This window comes from Carcharodon carcharias, chromosome 17 (genome assembly GCF_017639515.1).
Source record: "Carcharodon carcharias isolate sCarCar2 chromosome 17, sCarCar2.pri, whole genome shotgun sequence".
Classification (NCBI taxonomy): domain Eukaryota; kingdom Metazoa; phylum Chordata; class Chondrichthyes; order Lamniformes; family Lamnidae; genus Carcharodon; species Carcharodon carcharias.
Window position 1 is genome coordinate 12,946,369 of NC_054483.1, and position 24,147 is coordinate 12,970,515.

The following is a 24,147-nucleotide window of genomic DNA, read 5'->3' on the forward strand; positions in this document are numbered from 1 at the left end:
AAAATTTGAGACCATTCCTACGTTACTGTGTCTGGAAATAAATAAATATGTACTGAATTTGTAGTCAGTGTCGAAGTTTCTTCTGGAGGTATAAGTTTTTTCTTTGATGTGACTAGGCTTCTTTAACAATTGCTGGATGACATTGTTCTGGCTATTTTTTTAGAGTCCATCAGGGGAGAATGATGTGAATGTTTGTAGGTATATCTGACTAAAATAGTTTCTCCACATGTGATTCTAATTTTGAAATATTGCTGAATAAAGGAGATTTATTTTGTCAATGCTTTTCTTCTTGCACTCACCTTGGTATTCTTGCGAATTGTCCTGATGCGGCAAACAACAAATTTATACTGTATGAGCAGGGAGTGCTGATTGGTTGGCAAGCAGACTCTGATTGGTAGAGGTGTTACCATGGAGAACACACCAGTTGATGGTGACTGACAGTTACCTGCCAAGCATTGTTTGAAATTTAAATTTAAGTCAGGCAGCTTGACTCTGATTAGTCAAGGCATTGCCCTGAGGAATGAACCAACGAGAATAGCTGTCACTTATTTTGTTTAGCTGAAACAGGCGCAACGTGTGTACATGTTCTTTTCTGCCTGCAAAGAACAGGGCCCTGTGTATTAATATATGTAGCTTCCAGTACACACAATTGCACCACACTTTGAGCCTGACTGACAATCTTAAATTGGTTGTCAGCATAATTCTAAGCGCACTGAGGATTATTTAGCAAATGTTGTCTAATCACGAATCACATTTAACGTCGGACACTGTGTTTTGATTTTTGCAAGCACGGGCTGGTAGGGTACAGTCTGTACCTTGCCCATTACAGACAGTGGAAGGGACGTGCTGTTTGATATGCTCCACAAGAGTTTTGGACGTCTGGCCTACATACCCAGCATCACACTGCCACTGAAATTCATATACCACATTACTCATTTGGGTGATAGGCAGAACATCTTTTTGGCTTGATACAGCATCCTGTTAGCGTTGAATACCACTCGTGTTGTTACTGCATAGTAGCAGTGTGAAACAGCTAGCTTCACCTGTTGCTCAAATTTTTGAGGTAACTTACCCTTTCAGGGTAATCTGAAGTAGACTGGACACTTTTCAGGGCTGAAAGTGACAGCCATGGGCCCGTTCATAAGCTTGCGCGATATACAGTGTGAAATGATCTGATCAGAGTGGCCATTATCCAACAGAATGTCTTTGATGCACCCTATTTCAGCATCATGCTTGCACAGTAAGCAAATGGTTCAGGCCCTATTTATGAGGTTGCCGATAAGGCCAATCTTATAGTACGTGGAACTGTAAGAGTCCCAATGCGTATATTGACTGGTGAAGGTAGATTTGTGGTAGAGAACTCCCTGGCAAATTTATCAATTAGTATGTCTAAGAAGGGGAGATTGTTTGACTGCTCCATTTCAAATGTGAATTTGAGTGCAAGAGTGCCCTCTTACCATGACAGGAAAAATGATCGCTGCTACAGTTGACTTCAAAACCCAGAGAACAGCCAAACAGATGACTTGCACCATGGTGAATAAATGGACCCGGCGCAAGGGCACATGGCGAAGATAAGTGTAATCTGGTTGGTGTTTGGAGGGCATCAGGAATAGTTTGCACCGATCCCAAAACTGGAAGAGAAAATATTAATGAGGACCCAAGTTTGAAATCACACTAAAGGTGAACATACTTCAAATTGTTCATTTAAGAAATACTTTGTTTGATTGCCTCAATAATATCCTACACTCTTCCTAACATTTAGTATCATGACTCTGAGGTAATGTCAGACCTCCCTCTGTGCACATTATGTTAAAAGGTGTCAGCAGGAATAAAGGTGGAGCCAGAATGTGGGTAACCACTGAGTGAGTGTCATCTGCAGTGCAAGCTGTATTCTAGGGAAGCTGCCAAGATCTACTGTTCTGCCTGGATAGATGTTAGGATCTATCTGGGGTTAATGACATGATTGTTGGTGTGCAGGTCTGTCCCAATCTGATCACTTATCCAAATGCAACTCTAATTTTAGACTGCTTCTGGTTTCTAGTTTGGAGGTTCTAACAACTGGTATGTGCTTTGCTATCGTGTTATTTATTATATATAGGTCAGAGGGCTGGAGCCTGAATCTGTGAGCCTGTGGGAGATGAAACATGCTGAGTGAGAGGATGGGCATACAAAAGGCTTACTGAAGGAGAGATTTGAAGAAAGAGAGAAAATGAGAAGGAAAAATGGCACTGTATGAGAAACATAGTATAGTGGGGCAGAGCCAGGTAGAAGAGTAGACAGAACCCAGGAATGGACAAATAGAGGTTGGAACATGAGAACAGCATGAGAGAGAGAATTTGTTTGTGCATGATTAACACGAGAGGACATCAAGTGGTAATTGAAAAATTCTAAGCATGTTTCCACTGAATCGTTTGTTCAGTGGTGCTAATCTGACTGATTGTTTCATGCTTCTGCTGAGTGTTCAAAGGCAATCAAAGAGAAGACATAATTTAATGTAAAGACAGACCTACCTGAATACCATTTAAAGAGGCCACACCCATATAAAGGAATACTCCATATAGCACTGCCATCGGAATGTACTGGGAATGAACAAAATTAGTCATTAATATTAGAAAGAAGAACATGTTGATGCTTAAATAGTTTAAAACTCTAGAAAGTGGTTAAAATGAGAAATAATGCAATTAAATCTTTAACACTCCCATTCCCAATCTCTGACAACCTAATTCTCTGCTGGTATAGAATGCTACTGCACCGACATATACTTTCGATGAGTGATAACAAATGAAAGAGCTTGCATTAATAACCTTTCATAATCTTAGGATGACCCAAAGCCAATGAACTACTTACAGCCAAGGAACTAATTCTGAAATGTAGTCACTGTTCAAATGTAGGATATCTGGCAGCCAATTTGCGCACAGCAATGTATCACACACAGTAAGGCAAGTGATGTTGGTTCAGGGCTAATTATTGGCTGGGACATTGGGGGGATCTCCCCTGTTCTTTATTGATAAGTGCCATGGGATCTTTAGCATCCCATGGAGAGGGCAGATAGGTCCTCAGTTTAATGTTTCATTTGAAAGACAGTAAGATATAGTTCCTTTGAGTCTCAGCTCTCGTTTATTGAATAGCTGATGCTCTAATTGCAGAAATGAATTCAAAGATGAAACAGAAGCAAGTGAGCCAATCTCTATGTCCATTTATTGTGTGGATAGCTATAATAATACTATGGCAATCTTTGGCTCCATTTAAAAAGGTGCTGACTCCTTTGTGATTAAAGAAAGCAAGTTTATTAAATGTGCTTTAATGGAATGGCTCAGCTTTGTTGCTAATCGGTCTGTAAAGCTTACCTTCAGAATTGGAGCCAAAAACACAGAGACTCCTGTCAGAACGAACACAACAACACCAGTGAGCCTTTGCTCCCTGGAAAAGGAAAATAAACGTTTAAGGGCTATGCAATATACAATAAATCTTTACAGACTACCATCCAGTTCCTTGGTCTGTGTCGTATTTTATATAAAGGGCAATTTCTTTTTATTCCCCATCTTTTTAAAGGCATCGACTTCTTGTGAACACACGGTCTACAATGACAGATTACTCTTCTTGATTTTGTTCAAATGACCATTATTTCTGTTATTGTGGACTGGGCATTTGATTGTGGGAAGCATTACAACAGAGTACAATTTTATCTGCAAATGAGATCATTGGACAGATATCAGAACCAGTCTCTCTTCCTCCCCCCAGCCCAACATAACCAACCTACTTCAGGGCACTGAGGCCAATTATAGGACACTATTGCTGCTCTGACAGACATCAGTCAACCCTGCAATTCAAAATGAGACTTTCCAACTCTGTCTGGCTCAATGCAGGAATCCGCTCATGGAAGTGAATTATAAGCAAAGTGATAGAATCCAAGAATGTTACACCACAGAAGGCAGCCACGTGCCAGCTCTGTGGAAGTTATCTATCTTGTCCTTTTCCCTGTACACTGTTAACTTCAGATGCTGTCAATGTCTAAGAGAAAAGATGTCAAACATGAATTTCCTCCTCCAGCAGCCAACTCTCAGAAAATAGATCCCTGAATACTCTGACTTGAATGGTACAAGTTGATAAATTGGACATAAGAACATAAGAAGTAGGAACAGGAGTAGACCATAGGGCCCCTTGAACCTGCTCCGCCATTCAATAAGATCATGGCTGATCTTCTTGTGTTTCGATTTCCACATTTCCATCTAACCCCGATATCCTTTGATTCCCTTGCCAAACAAGGATCTGTCTACCACTGCCTTAAAAATATTCAATGACCCCCACCTCCACCACCCTCTGAGGCAGAATGTTCCAAAGTCGCACAACCCTCTGTCTTAAAAGGGTGGCCCCCAATTTTTAAACAGTGCCCCCTAGTTCTGGATTCACCCACAAGGGGAAACATCCTTTCGGCGCTTACCTTGTCAAGGCCATCTTGTATATTTCAATCAAATCATCCCTCACTCTTCTAAACTTCAGTGGAAACAAGCCCAGTCTGTCCAACCTTTCCTCATAAGACAATCCAGTCATTCCAGGTATCAATCTAGTGAACCCCCTGAACTGCATTTACATCCTTCCTTAAATAAGGAGACCAAAACTGCACACAGTATTCAAGGTGCGGTCTCACCAATGCCCTGTATAACTGAAGCATAACATCCTTACTTTTATGTTCAATCCCTCTCGTAATAAAGGATAGCATTCCATTAGCGTTCTTAATTACTTGCTGTAGCTGCATACTAACTTTTTTTGATTTGGCCTATTTCTGCTCCTGCGTTTTATGGCCTTATGTACTAGAACACCTAGATCCCTCTGCACCTCAGAATTATGCAGCCATTTTCCACTAAGTAATACTTGGCTTTTTTGTTCTTCCTGCCAAAGTGAACAACTTCACATTTTCCCAAGTTAAACTCTATTTGCCAGATCTTTGCCCACTTACTCAACCTATCTATATCCTTCTGCAATCGCCTCATGTCCTCTTCACAGCATAATTTCCTACCTGTCTTTGTGTCATCTGAAAATTTAGCTACCATGTCTTCACTCCCCTCATCTAAGTCATTGAAGTAAATTGTAAAAAGTTGAGGGCCCAGTACACACCCCTGTGGGACTCCACTCATCACATCCTGACAATCAGAATAATGCCCATTTATGCTTACTCTCAGCTTTCTGCCAGCCAGCCAATCTTCTATCCATGCTAATATGTCACCCAATTTCCTTTGGATTTTATCTGATCACATACATTGTTTTAATGACTGAAGATAAGTGGAATAATTTGTGTGGATGGGGCAGACATTGTTTATCTGCTGATAGTCAGAACTGAATGTTATTTCCCAACCTCTTCAATAAAGAGAGATTGCTAATTAGAATTGTTAAAGCTGACAAAGCAGACCAACAGTGGTTACTGGTACCTCTCCATCTTGTATCATCCCAGGCTTAATGTGTATGTTTAGCTGAACAAAGAATGTTAGAGTTCAGGTTTTTTCCCCTGGTTCACAGCTAGATGACGGTTCTCATCCTTTATTAAGTAAAATCTTCATCCCTATTCTCCATTGTGCAGGGGTAAGTCTGTCCAAGTTTAATAATTAATCATTAATTATGGTGGATCATTCACTCAAGAAGGCGGAAGGTACTCACCACATTCACATATCATCTCAGAATGCTGGAATTAGCAATCTGTTATACCAATGTGTACAAGGTAAAATTGTTTGTTTAGAGTTTATTATCTGCTTAAAGAATATATGGAAGTTTTTTTTTTAAAAAAGACACGGAAAGTTACTAATTTGGTTCAGTGACAAAAGCTGCATAATATGTGAAAGGGGCAAAACTGTAAATGTCAGATATCTGAAACAGAAACAGAAAAAGCCGGGAACACAACTCAGGAGAATCATCACTTTTTAGCAAGCTCAAAAATTGAGCGGGACCTCTAAAGGAGGGTCCTCATTGTAATGCGGAAAGAAACATGTAATTTGGGACTACCCTTATCTCATTATGCAAGTAAAATGAAACAATTAAGCTAGCAGCTCTGTGCCCACATACCTCACCCCAAGAAACTGTGGTTGCTCTCCTGGTGCGCTGGTTTCCGTTTCCATTTTTAAACCATCAATGTGAGCAATGGAAATAACAGTTGCTGCTACGTACCATGGAAGGCCCGTAAAAGAACAAATTGCCAGAAGAAGACCAACCCAAAACAGATCCAAGTGATAACCAGCTCCTTTCTGTAGCAGAGGTGGAGAAGTAGTTCAGTTAAGCTGAATGTTACACTAGTTCTCTACAGGTTTAATTCAAGACTTAAACTGAAGCACAAGCTGACTTGTCAAATATTACTTTATGTAAAAAAAAACTTCAGACCAGCTTTCACACTCATTTCTATCACTTTGATGCCACGTATCATTTAGAAAATTGCTTCACTGGAACCTGCCTGACATCCAATATTTCACTGAAACCTTAGATGTGAGAATTATCTTCTATACTGGTCATGATGCGAAGGGAGGGAGTTGTGCATGTTCCACACCAACTCCAATCCACTTACTGAATTTTGAGGGATTTGCAAACAAAATATCTGCTCCCATGCTGCGTCAGACCACCTTTTTATTGCCGCATAAAACGGATGTGAAGGTGCAAAAATAATTTAGGAATGTGTGATTATTCAAGTCAGGAATTTTTCATTTAATTTTTTTATTAAAAAAAAATAACTATTATCGTATCAACCCTGGAGCACAAGTTCATAGCCTTCTCCAAAGCATAATATTTCTGCAGTCAGTACTAAATTTAATCGCAGCCCCTGCCAAAAGCTTGCATGCTGTCTTTGTAGGTTTAAGAAATTGAAACCTTGTTTCCCTGTGAAATTCATAGGTGGAGGTAGGAGCTGAGGCGATGGGCACCAGGTCCGACGATGGATGCTCACAGCAAGCACTTAAGGTCCAATGGAAGTATTCAGGGGGCCGGGTGGCATAGGGTTGGAAGCCTGAAGTAGGATCCCAGGAGGATGCAGGTAGCTTGGGGCTGTTGGAAGTCCAAGCACCAAGCTTGAACAGGCCAGAAGTTACAGAGGCAGCTCTAACTGCGGCAGACAGGGGTGGGGTGAGGGGGTTGGGGATCAGGCAAGGGGCAGGGCAAGGTACAAAAATAGCTGATGGGCGTTATGAGCTAGCTGAAAGAGCTACATCATGGGACCAATGCCAGCCAATCAGAGATAAGCATCAGGAAGGACTGCTTATTAAAATTCCCAAATTGATGAAAGGTGAAACACTGTAGAGATGAACTACAGAAAGAGCGTATTTAGCAAGTTATTCAAAAAAACAGATTGCCAGCATTTCAATTCAGCCTTGTTGTAACACTACATGTTTCTGTTTCCTGAAGAAATATTAATGAGGTTTCAGATAGTTTCACTCCTTACCCTTAACCATCTGTTGCTAAGAAACCAAAGCATCTATAACTATCCTGCTTGTCACTTAACAATCTATCACTTACCCTCAGTTTGTGCTCCTTCCTGTTCACAATGACCCCAGTGATTTGTTGGTCCATGAAGATCAGAATGGTGACGAGTAGAGCAGGTAAAGCACTGGCAAGGTAGATCCACCATGGGTTCTTACCAAAGGGAATAATAAACCAGCCTCGATCTGAACGGGTCGGCTGTAGGGAAAAGATTGAAAAAGGTACCTTATTTAAGTAGTGCATACGTTTTTCAGATGTGATCATAATTTTACATTTACCTCAGCCTGGAGTTCTAGAAATAGCATAAAACTATAAAACTCTTGAAAGCCTAATGAAGTACTAAGGTTATTGGAACATTTGAAATATTAGTTTTTTTATCCCCTCATATGATTCCAAAAATAGTGGTGGGTCCCCAGATGAACATCAGGATGATAACTGAGTGTGATGAAGGTGGGATTCCAACAGATTGTTTTATCTAATCCAATATTCATGCACGCCACTGGGGAAAATTGTGGGATAATGATCAAAAAGTGTGAACAACGATCTCATCCCAGAAAATGCAACTGGGAGGGACCCAGTTTGCCTGAATGGGATTTTTATGGCCCATTCCTCTCCAGTGTACTCGGTAAAGCTGAAGACTGGTATTTCCATTAATCCTTGTTCATTGTTCTCCATTCCTTTTATTTCCATTTCCTTCTCATCTCCAAAAGCCCAGTTATTCAGTCAGTTGTACACCCTCCTCCCCTTCCCTTCCCTTCCAATTTCATGGTTCAGGCTATTATAACGTGGAGTTGAAGGTTTGTTGTATGAGAGCCTCCTGCAGCTGTATTTACTTGAAATAGTTAGCCAACAGCACCTCAATCTGGCCTGACCTTCATTCAGCAGCCTAACCTAACAAAAAACCTTTGCAGGACATTAATTTAACCCACACTAATTGAGATTGTTGAATGCAATTCCTATGAAGTGCAATGTTCATCCTTGCATCTTTCTCCAAGCCATCCTAAAATGACATATATCTCCAAAGAGCTTGTTACAAGGGTGCAGTAACAAAATGCCTGTTCCACACTCTAGATTGTCAGAGTAGAAAATACTCATCTTAATCTAAGATGCCTGAGGACCTGGGGATTTTTGCTGTCACAATTACAGCATCAGCGGAGGGCTTGAATTAATACCTGTCTCACAGTCACTTCATGTGTAAAACTATGTCGATATCGGTTATAACTGAGTAGCTGCAATTCGAGATCACCTTCCATGTTTGTATTCCAATATTACTGTGTCAGTCTTCAGTCTGCTTAACTAGTTTCAGTTGCGTGAGGAAACCTGAGAGGAATCTGCCAGTTTTTATTTTTGCCTCTCCAAGGAGATGACAGCTACTTAGGTGGGGTGGGGAGGGCATGGGGGTTGGGGTTGGGGTTGGGTGGGGTGGGGGAGGGTGGGGGGTGGGTGGGGGTGGTGGTGCGTGGTGCTGGATGCTAGTATTGAAGTCAGGGTGCTCCAGGTATCATGACTGTGGAACAGGCTTGATGGTTTGTCCTGTCTGTTACTTTTGTAGGTCTGTAACACTGAAGCTAAAAACTCTGCACTGAGATTGTTCATCGTACCTTTGAATGAAAGTCAAACTTTGGCCAACATGACTTGAACAGTTATCGTGAAGATTTAATTACACATCCTCATGTTAAAATGAAGACTGTAACCCAATTTTGCACAGATCCTTAAATTTGCTGAACTCTTTAACTCCCCAATTTTGCTGTATCCTCAGGCTATTGAAATGCCCAGCTAGTGTCATCTAATTCTTACTTATTGATTTATCTTGCCTTTTTTCCTTTTTGACCTTATTAGTGTTGACTATGGGCCTTGAACCTCCACTATGATATCTCCAAAAAAATCAGACAAAGGCACACAATGATTTCCTCTCTTGAAAATGTACTGTGCTGAAAAGGACAAAATAATTCTCCATGTAAAATCTGGACAGTATAACACATCTTCTTTTAAGTTAGAAAATAAATAACTTCACGTGGTAGATTTGAGTTTCTAAAATAAATTGCTGTCTAAGCATTTAATTCCTTGTGCACCTAAGATGCTGAATGTGATTAATAGGCAATGGAACACAAATCCTTGATAACATTCTGCTTGAATGTTATCAAATATGGCTTAGGATTTGATGCAGAATAAAGATGACTTATTTGCATAAAACGCAATCTCCACTGAATGGCTGATGTTGCTAGTATCCAATTACTATTTTTGGTATCAGGCATTCCAGAAGCCAGGGAAATTGTGTTGAAGTATGAGCAATTCTCTGCTCCACTGTCAAAATGTAAATCAAGGCTTAGTCAATAGATGTGGAATCTTTATAGCCAGCATGGAGTGGGCATCAATTTCACCATTGAAGGCTTGATTTAAACAAGGGCTTGACATTAAAGGACAGTGTGATAGTGCACCAGTACACCACTCAAACCATTACCTACTTATTGGATTTATCAACGTGTAAAACTGTGGTTTAAAAAAAGCCCTTGGGGTTTACCTTCAGCTCAGTAGGCACTTGAAGTTTTGGTGTGTTCAGTCCAAAAAGTACATCAATCCCAACAAAAATCAGAATAGACGTGAAGATAGAAAAGTCACTGATAAGTTTCCGGAGCTAAGATAGACCCACAGAACAGATGGCAAAAACATCCAGACAGAGGTATCACATGAGAAGAGAATAAGAATCAATGAGAAAAAAGAAAGAGGAAACATTAAATTATGTATTTTCAACATTGGTTAGAGGAAAGAAGTTATGCTTCATCTCAAATAATGTGACTCAATCAAATCTTCCCCAGTTACACCAAGCTCTGGTAACCATGATGTCGAGTATGCTAAAAAAAAAGCTCTTAAGATACATTTTAGGAGAGAAAGTATTCTTGAGTTGCTCATTTATAGAGTGCATCAAGACTGTATAAGAAAGTTGACCCCTGCTAACTCATTGAATTAACTGAAAGACACTAGGTGGAATTTTACGGTCCAGTTGTGGCAGGGACAGAGCCATAAAATGCCATTCAATGGTCCATTGACTTCGGCAGGACTGTAAATTTCCTCCTCCTTCTATTTGCCCTCTCCTGCGCAGTTCCCACTCTGTATCCCACTGGATGAACAATTTGTCATGCTGAGGTGAAATAGTTAGTGAGGTGAATAGGGACTTCAGTTAAATCTAGAATTGCCTTGAAATAGTTAGTGAGGTGAACAGGGGCTTCAGTGAAATCAAGAATTGCCTCTGTAGGAAAAACAAGAATGTATTCTTCCCCAGTTAAATTGTCCTCATAAGGGAACATTTAATCTAGACACATCTAGACATTTGGCACATTTTATCTAGACAGGGAACCAGCCATTTCAGGTCTCAATACTCTGAAATGAGCTGCTTAGCTGGTGTCAGATCCAGGGCCATTAGTGAAAAACTTTTTGGCAGAGTGGAGAAAGCTAGAATAAGTGCCAGCCCAAAGCTAATCTAGGTTGGCCATCCTGCTCCGACCCCATTACCACCATTGTGCCAGACAGGAGATCCATGGGATAATTATGGTATATAAAAAAAGTCAATGTTTTTCTGACAGGGGATGCAAATGATTAAGCTGGGCAATAAGTCATATGGACGAAGAGAAGTTGCCTTGGTGAAGACTTGAAGATTTCTTGGTTTGGCCCTCATGACTCTGAAACTAATGTAAGCCAGCAAGCTTTACGTTGAAAAACATTTGTGCAGATGCCTTCTAAACTACGCAGAGCAACAGGAAAATAACTAGAGATATTAAATAGCCAAGTTTGGTTCAAACCTTGATTTCACTGGGAACATGCAGTTTGGGTGTATCCAATCCAACAGCAGCATCGATTCCACAGAAAACAAGAATTGAGATGAACGTGGAAAAGTCAGTTATCAGGCTTCGGATCTAATAGAAAATAAAGGGATAAGTCGGCATGGGGGAAGAAAGCAAGCAGGGAAGGAGGTATACATATGCAGGCTCAGGGTCACAAGTGCAGGTACAGTGTTGAGGAAAAATAATCTGGTTGCTCTGAAGCCCTTGCTAGACTACAAGGTGAATTAGGGAGGAGCAGAGCAGATACATAGGCAAACTCAACATTTGAATTGTGAAATTTATGGATTTTTGTTAAAAATTTTAAGGTTAGAAAAATAACTGCTCTTTATCTTCCACGCTGCATTGACATGTGCCTAGCAGCTAAAGGACATTCCTTTTCATCCCCAAGTGCCACTCCATATGCAATTGCTAATGTGACTGACATATCATAGCTTTTCATTTTTATGTTGCTCACAGATTGGTTGTGAATTGTGTCTAGGATCAGAGATGACTTCAAAATTTGGGATTTCTGCTCTGCTTGTTTCATTTTTGAATAAACATATATTGAAATTTTTGTGAACGCTTAGTCAGTACTTAACCTGAGAATGGCAAGTATCCCATTTGTAAATGTTACTGGGAAACAGGCTGACAGAAGTTGGATTATGAATTTAAATATTACTTGTTTGAAGCAATTCACCTTCTTCAAAAGCTTGGAACAACAAAATTGAAATGAACATTATTTGAGCACGGACAATAAACAAGCAGATTCTATACTTTTGAAGCAACTCCAATAATGTTAAACAAATCTGACTTAGTACTAGTCAGCGAGATTCTTTCCACCCAGTGGGATAATTCTGTGCCCTGCTTGTACTGCCGAATATCTGTAAGATTTCATGATTCACATCATGTTGGTTGGCTTGCACAGATAGACAGATGCCAATTCATGACAAAATTACTGCCATTATGGGGGGATGCCTGGCCCTTACAGGCTATTGGGTTGAGGAAAGCACAGGGCCTGCCTTTCTAACAGGAAGAAGATCTTATTAGGCTACTGGAAACCCAACAATATGGAGAACAATGGCCCAAGTAAGAGATAAGTAATTCTATTGTAAACTTACTCAGTTCAAAACCCACAGGTGTTTCAGTGGAGCACTTACCTTGGTGGGAAAATAGCGACTAAACTTGAATTTCTTGAGGGTTACAGTCAAAGAGTAGGTGCCAAAAAAGAGGATGAAAGACATTAGGGCTAGGTCTGGAACATACTTGCAGGACTTTCCAACCAGGCTCCCACCATATGTGAAGCATTCCTTCTTGCTGAGTTGACTCCAGTCCAGTGCTGTTGTATTGAAAACGTTGTACTTGGGACCGAAAGAAGAAAATTAATGTTTTTTAAGAAAACTCTCACCTGACAATGCACTATCTGGGCTGTACAAAGACTCAAACCCTTGTTGCTTTAAGCAGGGATGTTATAAGCTACAATTATACAAGTGGTGTAACCTCCCTAATGATACAAACACTTGTATAGTGCCCAAAGAAGAGGTTGCTATAAGAATAGGCACATAGATAAAGGTGCGATTTACAGGGCTACACCATCACTATGGTGGTTTGAGCAGGTAAAATTGTGGAAACTATAGCTAAGTGGGAAAGGCTTCATTCAGGGGAAAGCTGTCATCGTTCCTCAGCCATATCTCTGTTAAGGCTCAATGTGATCATGCACAATAAGCTCATGGATGACAAGGGTTTAATAGCAAGTGAACATATATTTTGGACATTAAAGATCCCATGACACTACTTTGAAGAAGATGTTGATTTTGAACATTTGTACTTGGAATAAAATTGACCTGAGCTGGCACCATCTGGGTCAGTTGCTCCACCCAGGCAGCTAGGGAAGTGAAGCAAATTGTGTATCTCAGGCCATTGGCATAGATGTATGAAAGTGTTATCTCCAATTAGGTATTGCGTTTTCTTAAAACTCACCCTCAGGGTGTGGGTGTCACTAGCAAGGCCAGAATTTATTGGCCATTCTTAGTTGCCCTTGAGAAAGTGGTGGTGGGCCTTCTTGTTGAACTGCTACAGGGCCATGTATTGAAAGTGGTTCCACATTACTGTTGGATAGGGAGTTCCATGATACTGGCCCAGTGGCAATGAAGGATCGATCATGCATATTTAAGTCGGAGTGCCGTGTGGGAGTGATGGTGTTTGCATGTGTCAGCTGCCTTAATCTTTCAAGGCCAAAGGTTTGGGATGTGCTTTTGAATTTACAAGTTGTGCAATTGTGGTTCCAGAAATTTTCACCCATGGCAAGAAACAGCAAGAGAATTTATGTTATGGTCACACGGAGAGAATATGGCTTTTCTAGTTCCAGTATTTTCAGACGTTGTGCAAAGCCATGATCCAAATGGTCCTGTCCTACCTGCTGATGGGGACTGAAGGAAACAGTTCTTACTGGAATAAAGAATGTTCATAGTCAAATTATAAAAATTAAAAACTTACCAAAGAAATGTTAGTGTTGTTCAGAGCCAGTGAATCTGAAGCATTGAAGAAAGTTGCATTCACTGTGAGACAACAAAATAGTGTGTTTAGTATCATTAACAAAATCTCAGCCGTACAGGCTGTGTTTAGGTTGAAATTTCCTTCCCTATTCCCTTTTAGGGTGCTTTCATAAATCATCCCGGCCAATAAGATGAAAAGGCAACCTTTAGCAAAACACGAAATCTGGATTCTGGGAGCTGCAGTAACAACCCACCATTTTCTTCCTTTCCTTTCCAAATGAGCAAACTGTTTGACTTTGCTGCCACACACAACAAAGGAAATTGAACTGGAGCTAGGATTGACTCCTTCTACATGGCTCATTTATAAACAGAAACCTGGGAGTTTTCATACTTTTCATTCTCCCTCTCCCTCTCTCTCTCAATCCCCACTCCAGAACTTGAGCACAAAAATCTAGCCTGACACTCCAGTGCAGTACTGAGGCAGTGCTACATTATGGGGAGTGCTGTCATTCAAGTCATCTGTTAAACTGAGGCCACATCTACTCTCTCATCATGCAGATCAGACTCTGCAAGCGCTAGCATTATATTTATCTAATCTAGAAAAAGGGTGAATATCTATATTACTTAGAACTGAAGAATCTGACAAACTTAAATAACTGATAAATCTCATACTTAAAATATTGAATTGCTTTTTGTTTAAGATTTTTGTGCAATCCAAAGGTGCATTCTGCACAAAACAAAATATATTACCCACGCTGGTTGCAATAAGCAATTTAATTTCTCTTTCATCTTAAATGCATTCGAAAACCTTAAGTCAACATTGTACTAAATTGGCAGCATGAGTCATTTTGATTCATGTTACTTACAGTGTAAACAAAAGGTTGTCCATTGATCTGCACAAACTTGATCCACTAAAGGTCTCAGTGAAGGTTATTTATCGAATGTCTCGCTGTTCAATTTGTAAAAGCTGCATTTAATGTTGCTATTCGTTGTAGAGACAGAGGTTTGCCCTGGAGAACCCAAAATATAGTGCTAGCTTGTGCTTGAAGGAAGATTTCACTGTGTACAGATGTAACATAGAACCATCTTTCTTTTGAAATTCTGACCCTCTAAAGAATTATCAACTGAGGCCATTGCATTTCAATCCCCTAGATTGGTTGCTAAAGTTATACAACCTGTTCAATTTGTACACATTTAAAATGGTTCCCTAAATATGAAACTCCATCTGATTGAATTTTTTGTCTCATTATACTCCCACAAAAGGCACAATTTACTGCGTTAAAGTCACTATAAAGTACATGTATTCAACAGGGTGTCACCAGGGTTAAATTATGAAACTAGGCTTGAATGCTCTGGAATAGAGAACGTACTGGGGTGATTTGATTGATGATTTTAGAATTTTGAAAGGAATTGATAGGGTAGGTAAAAAGAAACTTTTTTCTGCTGGTGGGGGAGTCCAGGACAAGAGGTCATAACCTTAAAATCAGCACCAGGCTATTCAGGAGAGAAGTAACAAAACACGTCTTCACTCAAATCATGGTAGAAGTGTGGGAACTGTCTCTCTTAAGATGCCAGCTCAATTGATCATTTTAAATATGAGATTGATAGCTTTTTGCTTGCAAACCATATTAAAGGATATGAAGCTAAGGTAGATAAGTGAAATTAGGATACGGGTCAGCCATGATCTCATTGGAAGACGGATTAGGCTCAAGGGGCTGAATGACCAACTCTTGTTTCTATGGTAATCTAAACAGCAATGCTACTAATGGCAGTAAGGCATATTCCTCCTCATGATGCCACTTAATTTATGCATGGTGTCTTTGTGATTCAGAATAATCAGACTTCCAATATACGAACAGGAAATGGAGGGGTCAGGAAGAGAGACTTATCTACAATCATTTGAATGGAGAATTTCTAATTCTAGAGACCCAACACTTGTTTTAAGTGGCAGGTACCCTGTACTATCAATCATCATCAAATTAAAGCTAAATGTGAGAAGTTCAAGTCCAGGTCTAGTCAAAGTGGTCAGACATAGAGGGAGGAAAGAAAAGATTGACAGGATTTAAGAGAGTTTTCTTCAGGATACTTACCCAGGATTGAAAGTAGCCAAACAGAGTTTGCAGCAGATATAAAAATAGTAAATAATAAGTTACACAAGTCAAATTAACAGTAGTTGACAATAATGTATCCAGTCAAAGAATACACATTTAGAGACAGATGTGACCAGCAGAAGTTGGCTTAATAATGCAAAAAACAGTTTCAGAACAAAGCAGTCCAGTTTCCCTTGGCTAATGGTCTGGTCGCATCCACTCCATATATTGCCCTGATAGTTTTCAGAGAATTGGTAAAGGTGCATGTGAGCCGTTGTCCGACAGTCACAACTTTCACCTCTGGCTGTGGACATACCTTGATGTTAACTGAAGGTGTTCACTATCTGCTGATGCAGTAACTTTCACGATAAAAACTGGAGAGCAATGTGGTTTCTGCATTAGCAGCTTTTAAGGATCTCTGGCACAAAAGGGTAAAAATGGCAATTCTGAAATTGTGAAAACACTTTAGGCCCAAACACCCTGCCCAGCCTTTGGGAACAGAGCAAGTGAGTGTTTAATACTGGTCATATATTTGCCGGTGCACAATAATTGAGATAAATGATGGGATCCTCTAGCCTTAATGGACATAAACTAGTTTGTAAAATTGTCTACTTCAGATTTATCTCTAACAGAAATGAGCAAAGAGTAGAAATAAAGTATGACATTCTGAAGAAAGATGCAACTTGCTTTGATATTAAGGCATTGCTACTCAATTGTTGTCCTTCTTTTCCCTCTTGACTAAGTTAATGCCTGACTCACCTGAATCTGGAGCCACACACTCACACTTGTACATGGTCACGTAGTCTGGCTTGTAGCCAGAGTTGATGGGATAGTATTTGAAGGCCCCGATCATTTTTTTGATGGCATCATAGATGAAGATGAGGCTGATCAGCATGGAGAAGCCTTCCTCTGTAAAACGGGTGATGTACTTAATGATGAAACTCGCGTCCGTGACAACAAGAAGAAGGCACTGAAGGGCAGAATGGAGACCAATCCAGAGGCGGAATTCAAGATAGTCCAAATCATTACCCCTGCAAGAGAGATATGGGCTCTTTAAAGTGAATATTACCAGGCTAAGTATGCAATAAGCATTAGGTGTTGAGGTTAATTGTGGTAGACCAGTGCTGATTTGCTCTGGTGAATTAATTAAAAATAAATTACTTGCAGTAGCATTGATGAAAATCAAAATTCCATTTCCACTGGTGTTGACACTGGTGACCTTGAGAAACAAGTGACCTTGAAGCCGCTGGATTGTCATGAAAGCCCAGTTGGTTCCCAGTCTCATTCAGGGAAGGGAGTCAACTGCCCTAACCTGTCACTTCCCTGCACATTACCTTACTGAAATTTAAGGTCTTCTCAATTTGCCTTGCAAGCAAATTCAGGGCAACCAGGGATGGACAGTCAGTAATTATGATCTAGTCTGCATTGCCCACATCTTACTATTGAATGTTTTTTGAAAGGCAATTTAGATGCAAATGGTTTTCCTAAGACAGAGTACAAAATGTTGTGTTTTTTTAAAATGAAAATAGACAAACATTAAGCCATGGACAAGCAGCTCCCTCACCATGGTTGAGGTTGTGATCCGGTTGCATGGGTTAAATTTGGTCTAAACCAGTCAGCCAACCAACCAAAAAGTCAGGTACCCTCTACTGAGCATCTGGGTAAGATAGTGGGTGCTTCTTTAACCAATGAAGAATGGTTAATGAGCAGCGCAGAATCTGAACCAGGAATTGTCAGTTCGAATAGCGAGTTCAATGTCAGGTAAAGTGAAATAAAGAGAGAGGAAAAAGAAAGAAAAAAATTTACTTTATTATTTTTGTCTCCATAAATACAGATAAAAACAATTGTGGAAGTAATTTTTTTCAGTCAGGGAAGTTGTCTGGCATTAACATTACCACTCTATTAAAAGGTACTTAGCCTGGAAGGGACAAGGCCAACTTTGCTTTGAAGTGCGTTTAGTCCATATCTATGAGGTAAATTTAGGGGGTTTCAGCCCATTAAATATATTTGAATAGTGAATCAGACAGTAAGATGTAGCAGGATATCTCTGACAACAAATTCTGGATTTCTGCATTTAACTGTGCATGGATGGTCACTGGAAGTTGCTGCCCAACTTCCATGTAACTAACAGTAAGCGTTGTTAGTCAGGGCACTATTTTTGCAGCAAAATTGGGCCCATTGTGTAGAACTGTTCCTCTGTAGCAAGAACAATGCTCTTAGAGTTGAAAAGTAACATTGTAAATCTACATTTTTTCTCAAGGTCATTTGAAAGAACAGTTTAAAATTATAACCCATGACATTGAAATAAAATATTGAGAAGAAGGACTCCTCACAGAAATCCCAGCTCGTCCGCCTGATCGTAAACTCAAAATGTGCAACATATCCCTAAGGCTTGCTAAAGGTGGAGTCCTCCCTCAGAATTGCTGCCCTGTTGAAAGAAGATCCTGACTTAACATTGCACCAGTTCCCTTTGGAAATGAGGTAATTAAAGTGGCATACTTCCCCTTCATTGTGGTCACCAAAGTTTAAGCGACCAAAATACTCACTTGCTGAAGTCAAACAGGAGCTTTTCAAAGATGAGGATTGGGCCTGTACTACTCAGGATGGTGAGAGGCTGTCCACCAAATAAACAGAACACAGTTCCCGTGAATGCTGTGCCTAGAAAACTTTCAATCACACCCTGTTTGTAAAAAAAACACAGCCTGTTAGACTGAAATAGAAGTCACTAGGCTGCAATTGAATTGAATGTAACAGAGGATTATTAACTCATTGCCAATGCTGAAACTAGTATGACTCAACACATTTCATGTACCTCTGTTCCATCACATAATGTGACATTTGGTTATGTTATTGCTTCTGTTGTTCATGCGGTACTATGTAAAAGGGAACAATACATTCATTCACAAGGTCACTTGATAGATTTGGTTGGTCCATGCTAATCATCCTTCCAGCGCAAACCTCCAGCCATCCTGGAATAGAGTACATCTATTTTCTCAATGATTCTGCATTTTCTGACACCATTTGCCCTACCCAGGATTCTATTTTACTTGATGATAACTCTTTGTGTGAACACTACTTTCCAATATTGTCCTAAATTTGTTTTTCACTAATTTGAGCTTGTGCCCCATGTCCAATTGGCATGATTTCTTGTGAAGTAATGCTCTAGTTTAACTTTGTCAACATTATTCATCACCCATTTATCACTGAGTGTTGCTTGCAGTTAGTTCCTTTTGAAGGGACAATACCCAATTCTGTTGACAACCAGGAGCAGTCTCATGAGTCCTCTCTGCAGTGCCTCACGGTTTTATCTGAGCAAAGTATGATACAATTTAAGCATCATTTCCTTTGGCGTTGACTGCTGTTTTGGGCCAATACCTCAGTGTTCTGTTTGCTTTTTCCACTGTGATCATTAAAACACCTGGCTATTTCAACTTTGTTCACAGACTTCTTATGCACTGTAGAATCTGATAACACAGAAGGCACACACAGATGGCCCATTGTGCCTGTCCCTGTTCTTTCTCCCTAGCCATTTTCAAGTATATAACCAATTTCCTTCTGACAGTTCTTATCGAATCTGCTTCCACCACTCCTTCAGGCAGTGCGTTCCAGATCATAACAACTCACTGCACACATTCATGGGATGTCAGCAATGCTGGCAAGGCAAGTATTTGTTGCCCATCCCTAATTGCCCTTGAGAAGGTTCCTTATCTACGATAGCTATTTTAAAAAATATGAAACACATGCTTGTCACGGCACATAAATAAAAGCAAAATACTGTAGATGCTGGAAATCTGAAATAAAAACAGGAAATGCTGGAAAATCTCAGCAGGACTGGCAGCATCTGTGGAGAGAGAAACAGAGTTAAAGTTGAGATTTCGTATGACTTTTCTTCAGAGCTTCTTCAGGTCTGAAGAAGAGTCATACGGACTTGAGACACTAACTTTGTTTCTCTCTCCACAGATACTGCCAGACCTGCTGAGTTTTTCCAGCATTTCCTGTTTTCAGTTACCTGTCACTGCACAGTCTGTTTGGCAGTCAGTGGACTTCAGTGCATCAAAATGGCAAAATGTTGCCACAGTTAAGTTTTTGAAATGTTTTTAAGGTCCATCTCAAGATTAAATGTGTATTAATGCCCTGAGATCATGGGGGAATGAATATGTTTACCACTCCAGCTACCACTACCCAGTTAAAATCTGCTGGCATCACTGTAAGCTACTCATAATGCATGTATTTGTATTTGCAGAAAGGTGACCTGGCTGTTATGGAGACCATTGCGTATAATCTTTTAAGGTCTTCAAGTCAGTGAGTTGAAGTGGAAAGCAGATTAAAGCTTTCCTCATGGTGCAGTTCATTCTCTTGTAGCTAGTGTGTCAGGAAACAGATGAATATAGCACCACCTGGTTACTGTGACAGCTGGTGACACATTTGCTGCTAAAAATGCATTAAAAATGATAGATCTTGGCTACACGAGCCCCCATAATATTTGCAAAATCACGTATGAGATAAAGCAGCTCCAAAATTGTCAAATACAACCAGATTTCAGATCCATGTCCCTTCCACCTCTCACTAATGTGACAAGCAGACCATTTTGGAGTGAGTACAGAGGAGATTCACAAGAATGATTCCTGGAATGAAGAACTGTAGCTATGAGGATAGATTGGAAAGGTTGGGACTGTTTTCCTTGGAGAAAAGGATGCTGAGAGGAGGCTTGATAGAGGTATTCAAGACCCTGAGGGGTGTGGGCAGGGTAAATAGTGAGAAACTGTTCCCACTCAAGAGACCATCAACAACTAGAGGGCACAGGTTCAACATTATTGGCATAAGGAGTAAATGTGATGTGAGGAATTTTTTTTCAGTCGGAGGGTGGTTGGAGTTTGGAACAAACTTCCTGAGAGGGTGGTGGAGGGAGGTTCGATCAAGATATTGAAAAGGGAATTGGACTGCTACCTGAAAAGAGAGAATGTGCAACGTTAAAGGGATAAGGCAGGAGAATGGGACTAGGCTAAATGCTCTTTCAGAGAGCCAGTGCAGACTCAATGGGCTGAATAGCCTCCTTTTGCACCGTAAAGATATTGTGATCAGTAACCATCGTAACATAGTCTGCACGCAAGCTGCTGAGGAATGATGAGTGCTAGCTACCAAAGTATGTGGTACCATAGCCCGAGGCTAGGTCCTCAGTGAGTGGAAGCAAATGCTGATTGCAGAAATAAATGTTTTCTTTTCTAGGAGGCAATGGTCTTCATTTAATGATAAACCAAAAAAAAAGACGTTTTTGATCTCAATTATAGGAGCTCTCAGAAATCATAAAAAATCAGCTATTCTCTTATTCTTTGGCTGAAAAGATCTTAATGGCCTTGATGTTACTCGCCTCACTCTAATTAATGAATGTGCATTTGGGCGAGACAGGACACAAGACTGGAAGTGAGAGCACGGTGTAGTTATCACCTGATAGTTGTCTGTCGCATCCCCCAACAATCCTCCAAAGGTGATGGCATTGGTGATGCAGCCCAGGTAGATGAAGATGATGGTGGAGACAGACTGTATGTGGAATGCTTCGTAGAAATCACTGGGCATCCAGGGGAGCTTCCTTTTGATATCCAGCATCAGCCCTCCACAAAACCTGCAGTCGGTGAGAAACACTTAAACTCAGGGTTGTAAGTAGGAAGCAGTGGTTCATTAAGGGAAAACTGGAGGCGTGTTGCTCTGTATACAAAAATATCTATAAATTAGGACCTCCAACTACTCTCTAATCTGTCATCTTTGAGGACTCCCCCCACCCATTCCCTCTTTTCAAGTTTTAAGTAGATTGTCACAAACCCCTCCACTATGTGCTGATTTTGTAAATTGAACAGATTTCATGTTACTCCATTGTATAATAAAAAGGATTTTACACCAGTATTTTGATACAGAAGAATATCTTGGTTCAAATCATGCATAAGTTACATGCTCGCAATATAGGCTTTTGAACATACTAGTGTTTTTTTTTACTTTTTAAGTTGTTTGTCAGGACTGGTGGACGGAAGAGGAATTGGGATTGGGTCAGGAATGGTGCGTGGGAGCTGAATGGGTGGGGAATAGTGGGCAGGAGTGGGAGTGAGATTGGGTCAGTGGTAGTGGGCATTCTCACTCTGGCCCATCACTCTTGACCCAATTCCGCTCCCACCCACCACCGCATACCATAAGCTGCTGTGGTGATTCCTGTAAGTTCTCTAGTGATGGGATTTTTAAAGGGTTCAGCAATGATGGTGATACTTGCTGATTAAGAGACTGACATGTCACATCCAATAAAGGATTCTCTTGCCCACAGTGGTCTATCGCCTTGGACCCTTCATTAACCCAACATTTTGCCCCAGTGGCTACTACAGTATATCTCCTTCAATTGAAAAGTATACCTTCCTGTCCACATCAGCTCTTCCCCTAGTTCATGTGGTGCTGGCATTTCTTCATCGTCACTTCCTCCTCCACCTCCTGCTGAACCATTCATTTGTCCTGCCTCATTCAGAGAGTAAACAGACTTCCTGGAGACGAGGCATGGAGATGGGGAGAGAGAGATGGTTAGTCTTCTATTAATTCTGGTCTCTTTATTTTAAGGTAATCATACAGGGGTGGAAGAACAGATTTGCTCTTGGCCAAAGTCAGCCAGAGATTGTGATGCAAGTGGATCATCTTTACTCCTATGACAAACCATCTATTTGACACTTCTTCTATCTGGAGATGGAAAGGTATGCAAGATAATGAAGAAGCCCTGCAAATGGGTGGGATTAAAAGAATTCCTACCTTTTCTCAGCTGATGTTACTTTCTTGGGTGGCTCTATCCTGATCTTGGGATCCCATTCACCAGGAGGCAGGACAATGACTTCATCAAGGAATTCATCAATGCCGGCAATCAAGTCATCTCTGTCTCTCGCTTTGTAAGCCACATCACTGAACAGCTGGAATCCAGTACAACAAAGGCAGAATATAAATGTCAGGCACACACAGGTAATTAATAATGGGTATCACAATAGTTAGGAGTATCCATGAATGTTATTGAGAAAGAGGATCTAAGTTTCTCAGCTTGTGGCACAAACTCCACCTTTACTTATTCCTCTCTTGGAGAAACTTTGCTCTTATTAAAATTAAATGACAGGAATTCCCACTGGGAAACCCTTTAGTGTTGGGATTAAAGAAATGTCACCAATTATTAGCAAGGCACGAGTAGCTGAGTGCCAGCATAAAAAAGCATTATAATAAATGGTGTAGAAATGGCCTTAAACTATTGAATAAATCTTTTCACTGGGCCCTTTAAATTTACTCAACCCGGTCACAAGAATCATGGTTCTGCTGAAGTAAGTCACTGGCAATCATTTTCCTTTTACATCCTCAATGTATGATAGCACGAGCTCTACTTTTTCTGCTAGGTTTTAATTTGAAAACTCACATCATCTACCATCAGTGTTGCCATGGCTCTTCCAATCTCGCTGTAAGATTTACCTTTCCCTTGAGGACCCAAAAGAATAAAAATAAACCTGTTTGGGATAGATATCAAAATGTTAAAACTGTGAATGAATGCCAATTCTTCTTTCTTCATTCCACCCTAAGTGAATTATTTTTAAAATGGAAGGAAAATTGAAGTACATTCATAAGTTAGGCTGCATACCCACTGCATCGTATCTAGCCTGACATCACCTAACGTATCTCGGCAGAAAGCTAGTTGCTTTTACAGTACTGTTGACCCGTGGAGAGGTCCCAGACAGTTTGAGTGTGCTTAAAACACCAGCACTGCAGCTTTTAATCGCGCCATGTTAGCTATCCAACAGATGATTATCCTTTCAATTGAACACAAGTAATTGTCCACATCAGCTGAATTATAGCTCAAACTATAATATTACTTTGAATTAATTCATTTTGTGAAATTAACTTACAGCCCATCATAACTTCAGCAGGCAGAACTGTGCAACACAATCCTTCAAAATAGAAAGTTAACATCACTTCTAAAATGTCCATAAATGACAGCACACCCACCTCAATTGTATTATGTGTTATTTTTTATTACTGGACTCATCAACATGCCCTCTAGGTGCACCAGTACCTTGTTGGAACTGCCACTTCAGTCAGTCCACCCAACATCGTTGACTGCAAGAGACGGACAAAGGCTACAAATGGCTTATCCAAAAAGTCGACTTCTCCTACAAGGATATTTGAGGCTTCTGAGTCACGAGGTATTTTCTTCTTGAATTTGTTCTTAAGCTGCAATGAATTAAAGGTCTATATGAGTTAGAATTTGGGATAGTGAATTTCTATTGAGCAGAAGAT

General features: G+C 40.3%; 1 protein-coding gene across 1 annotated transcript in view; it reads right to left on the reverse strand.

Moving 5' to 3' along the window:
- Nucleotides 1–24,147, reverse strand: part of slc4a5a (solute carrier family 4 member 5a) — a 78,164-nt gene that overhangs the window by 15,106 nt on the left and 38,911 nt on the right. The window contains exons 8-22 of the mRNA XM_041209921.1: nt 23,924–24,081; nt 23,273–23,360; nt 22,630–22,784; nt 22,245–22,370; nt 21,298–21,472; nt 18,399–18,532; nt 16,612–16,883; nt 13,764–13,825; nt 12,428–12,628; nt 11,250–11,363; nt 7,489–7,650; nt 6,055–6,233; nt 3,348–3,420; nt 2,511–2,579; nt 1,458–1,631 (exon numbers count right to left, since the gene is read on the reverse strand). Of these exons, the coding sequence (XP_041065855.1) occupies nt 1,458–1,631; nt 2,511–2,579; nt 3,348–3,420; nt 6,055–6,233; nt 7,489–7,650; nt 11,250–11,363; nt 12,428–12,628; nt 13,764–13,825; nt 16,612–16,883; nt 18,399–18,532; nt 21,298–21,472; nt 22,245–22,370; nt 22,630–22,784; nt 23,273–23,360; nt 23,924–24,081 (2,142 nt within the window). The remainder of the gene's footprint in view (nt 1–1,457; nt 1,632–2,510; nt 2,580–3,347; nt 3,421–6,054; nt 6,234–7,488; nt 7,651–11,249; nt 11,364–12,427; nt 12,629–13,763; nt 13,826–16,611; nt 16,884–18,398; nt 18,533–21,297; nt 21,473–22,244; nt 22,371–22,629; nt 22,785–23,272; nt 23,361–23,923; nt 24,082–24,147) is intronic.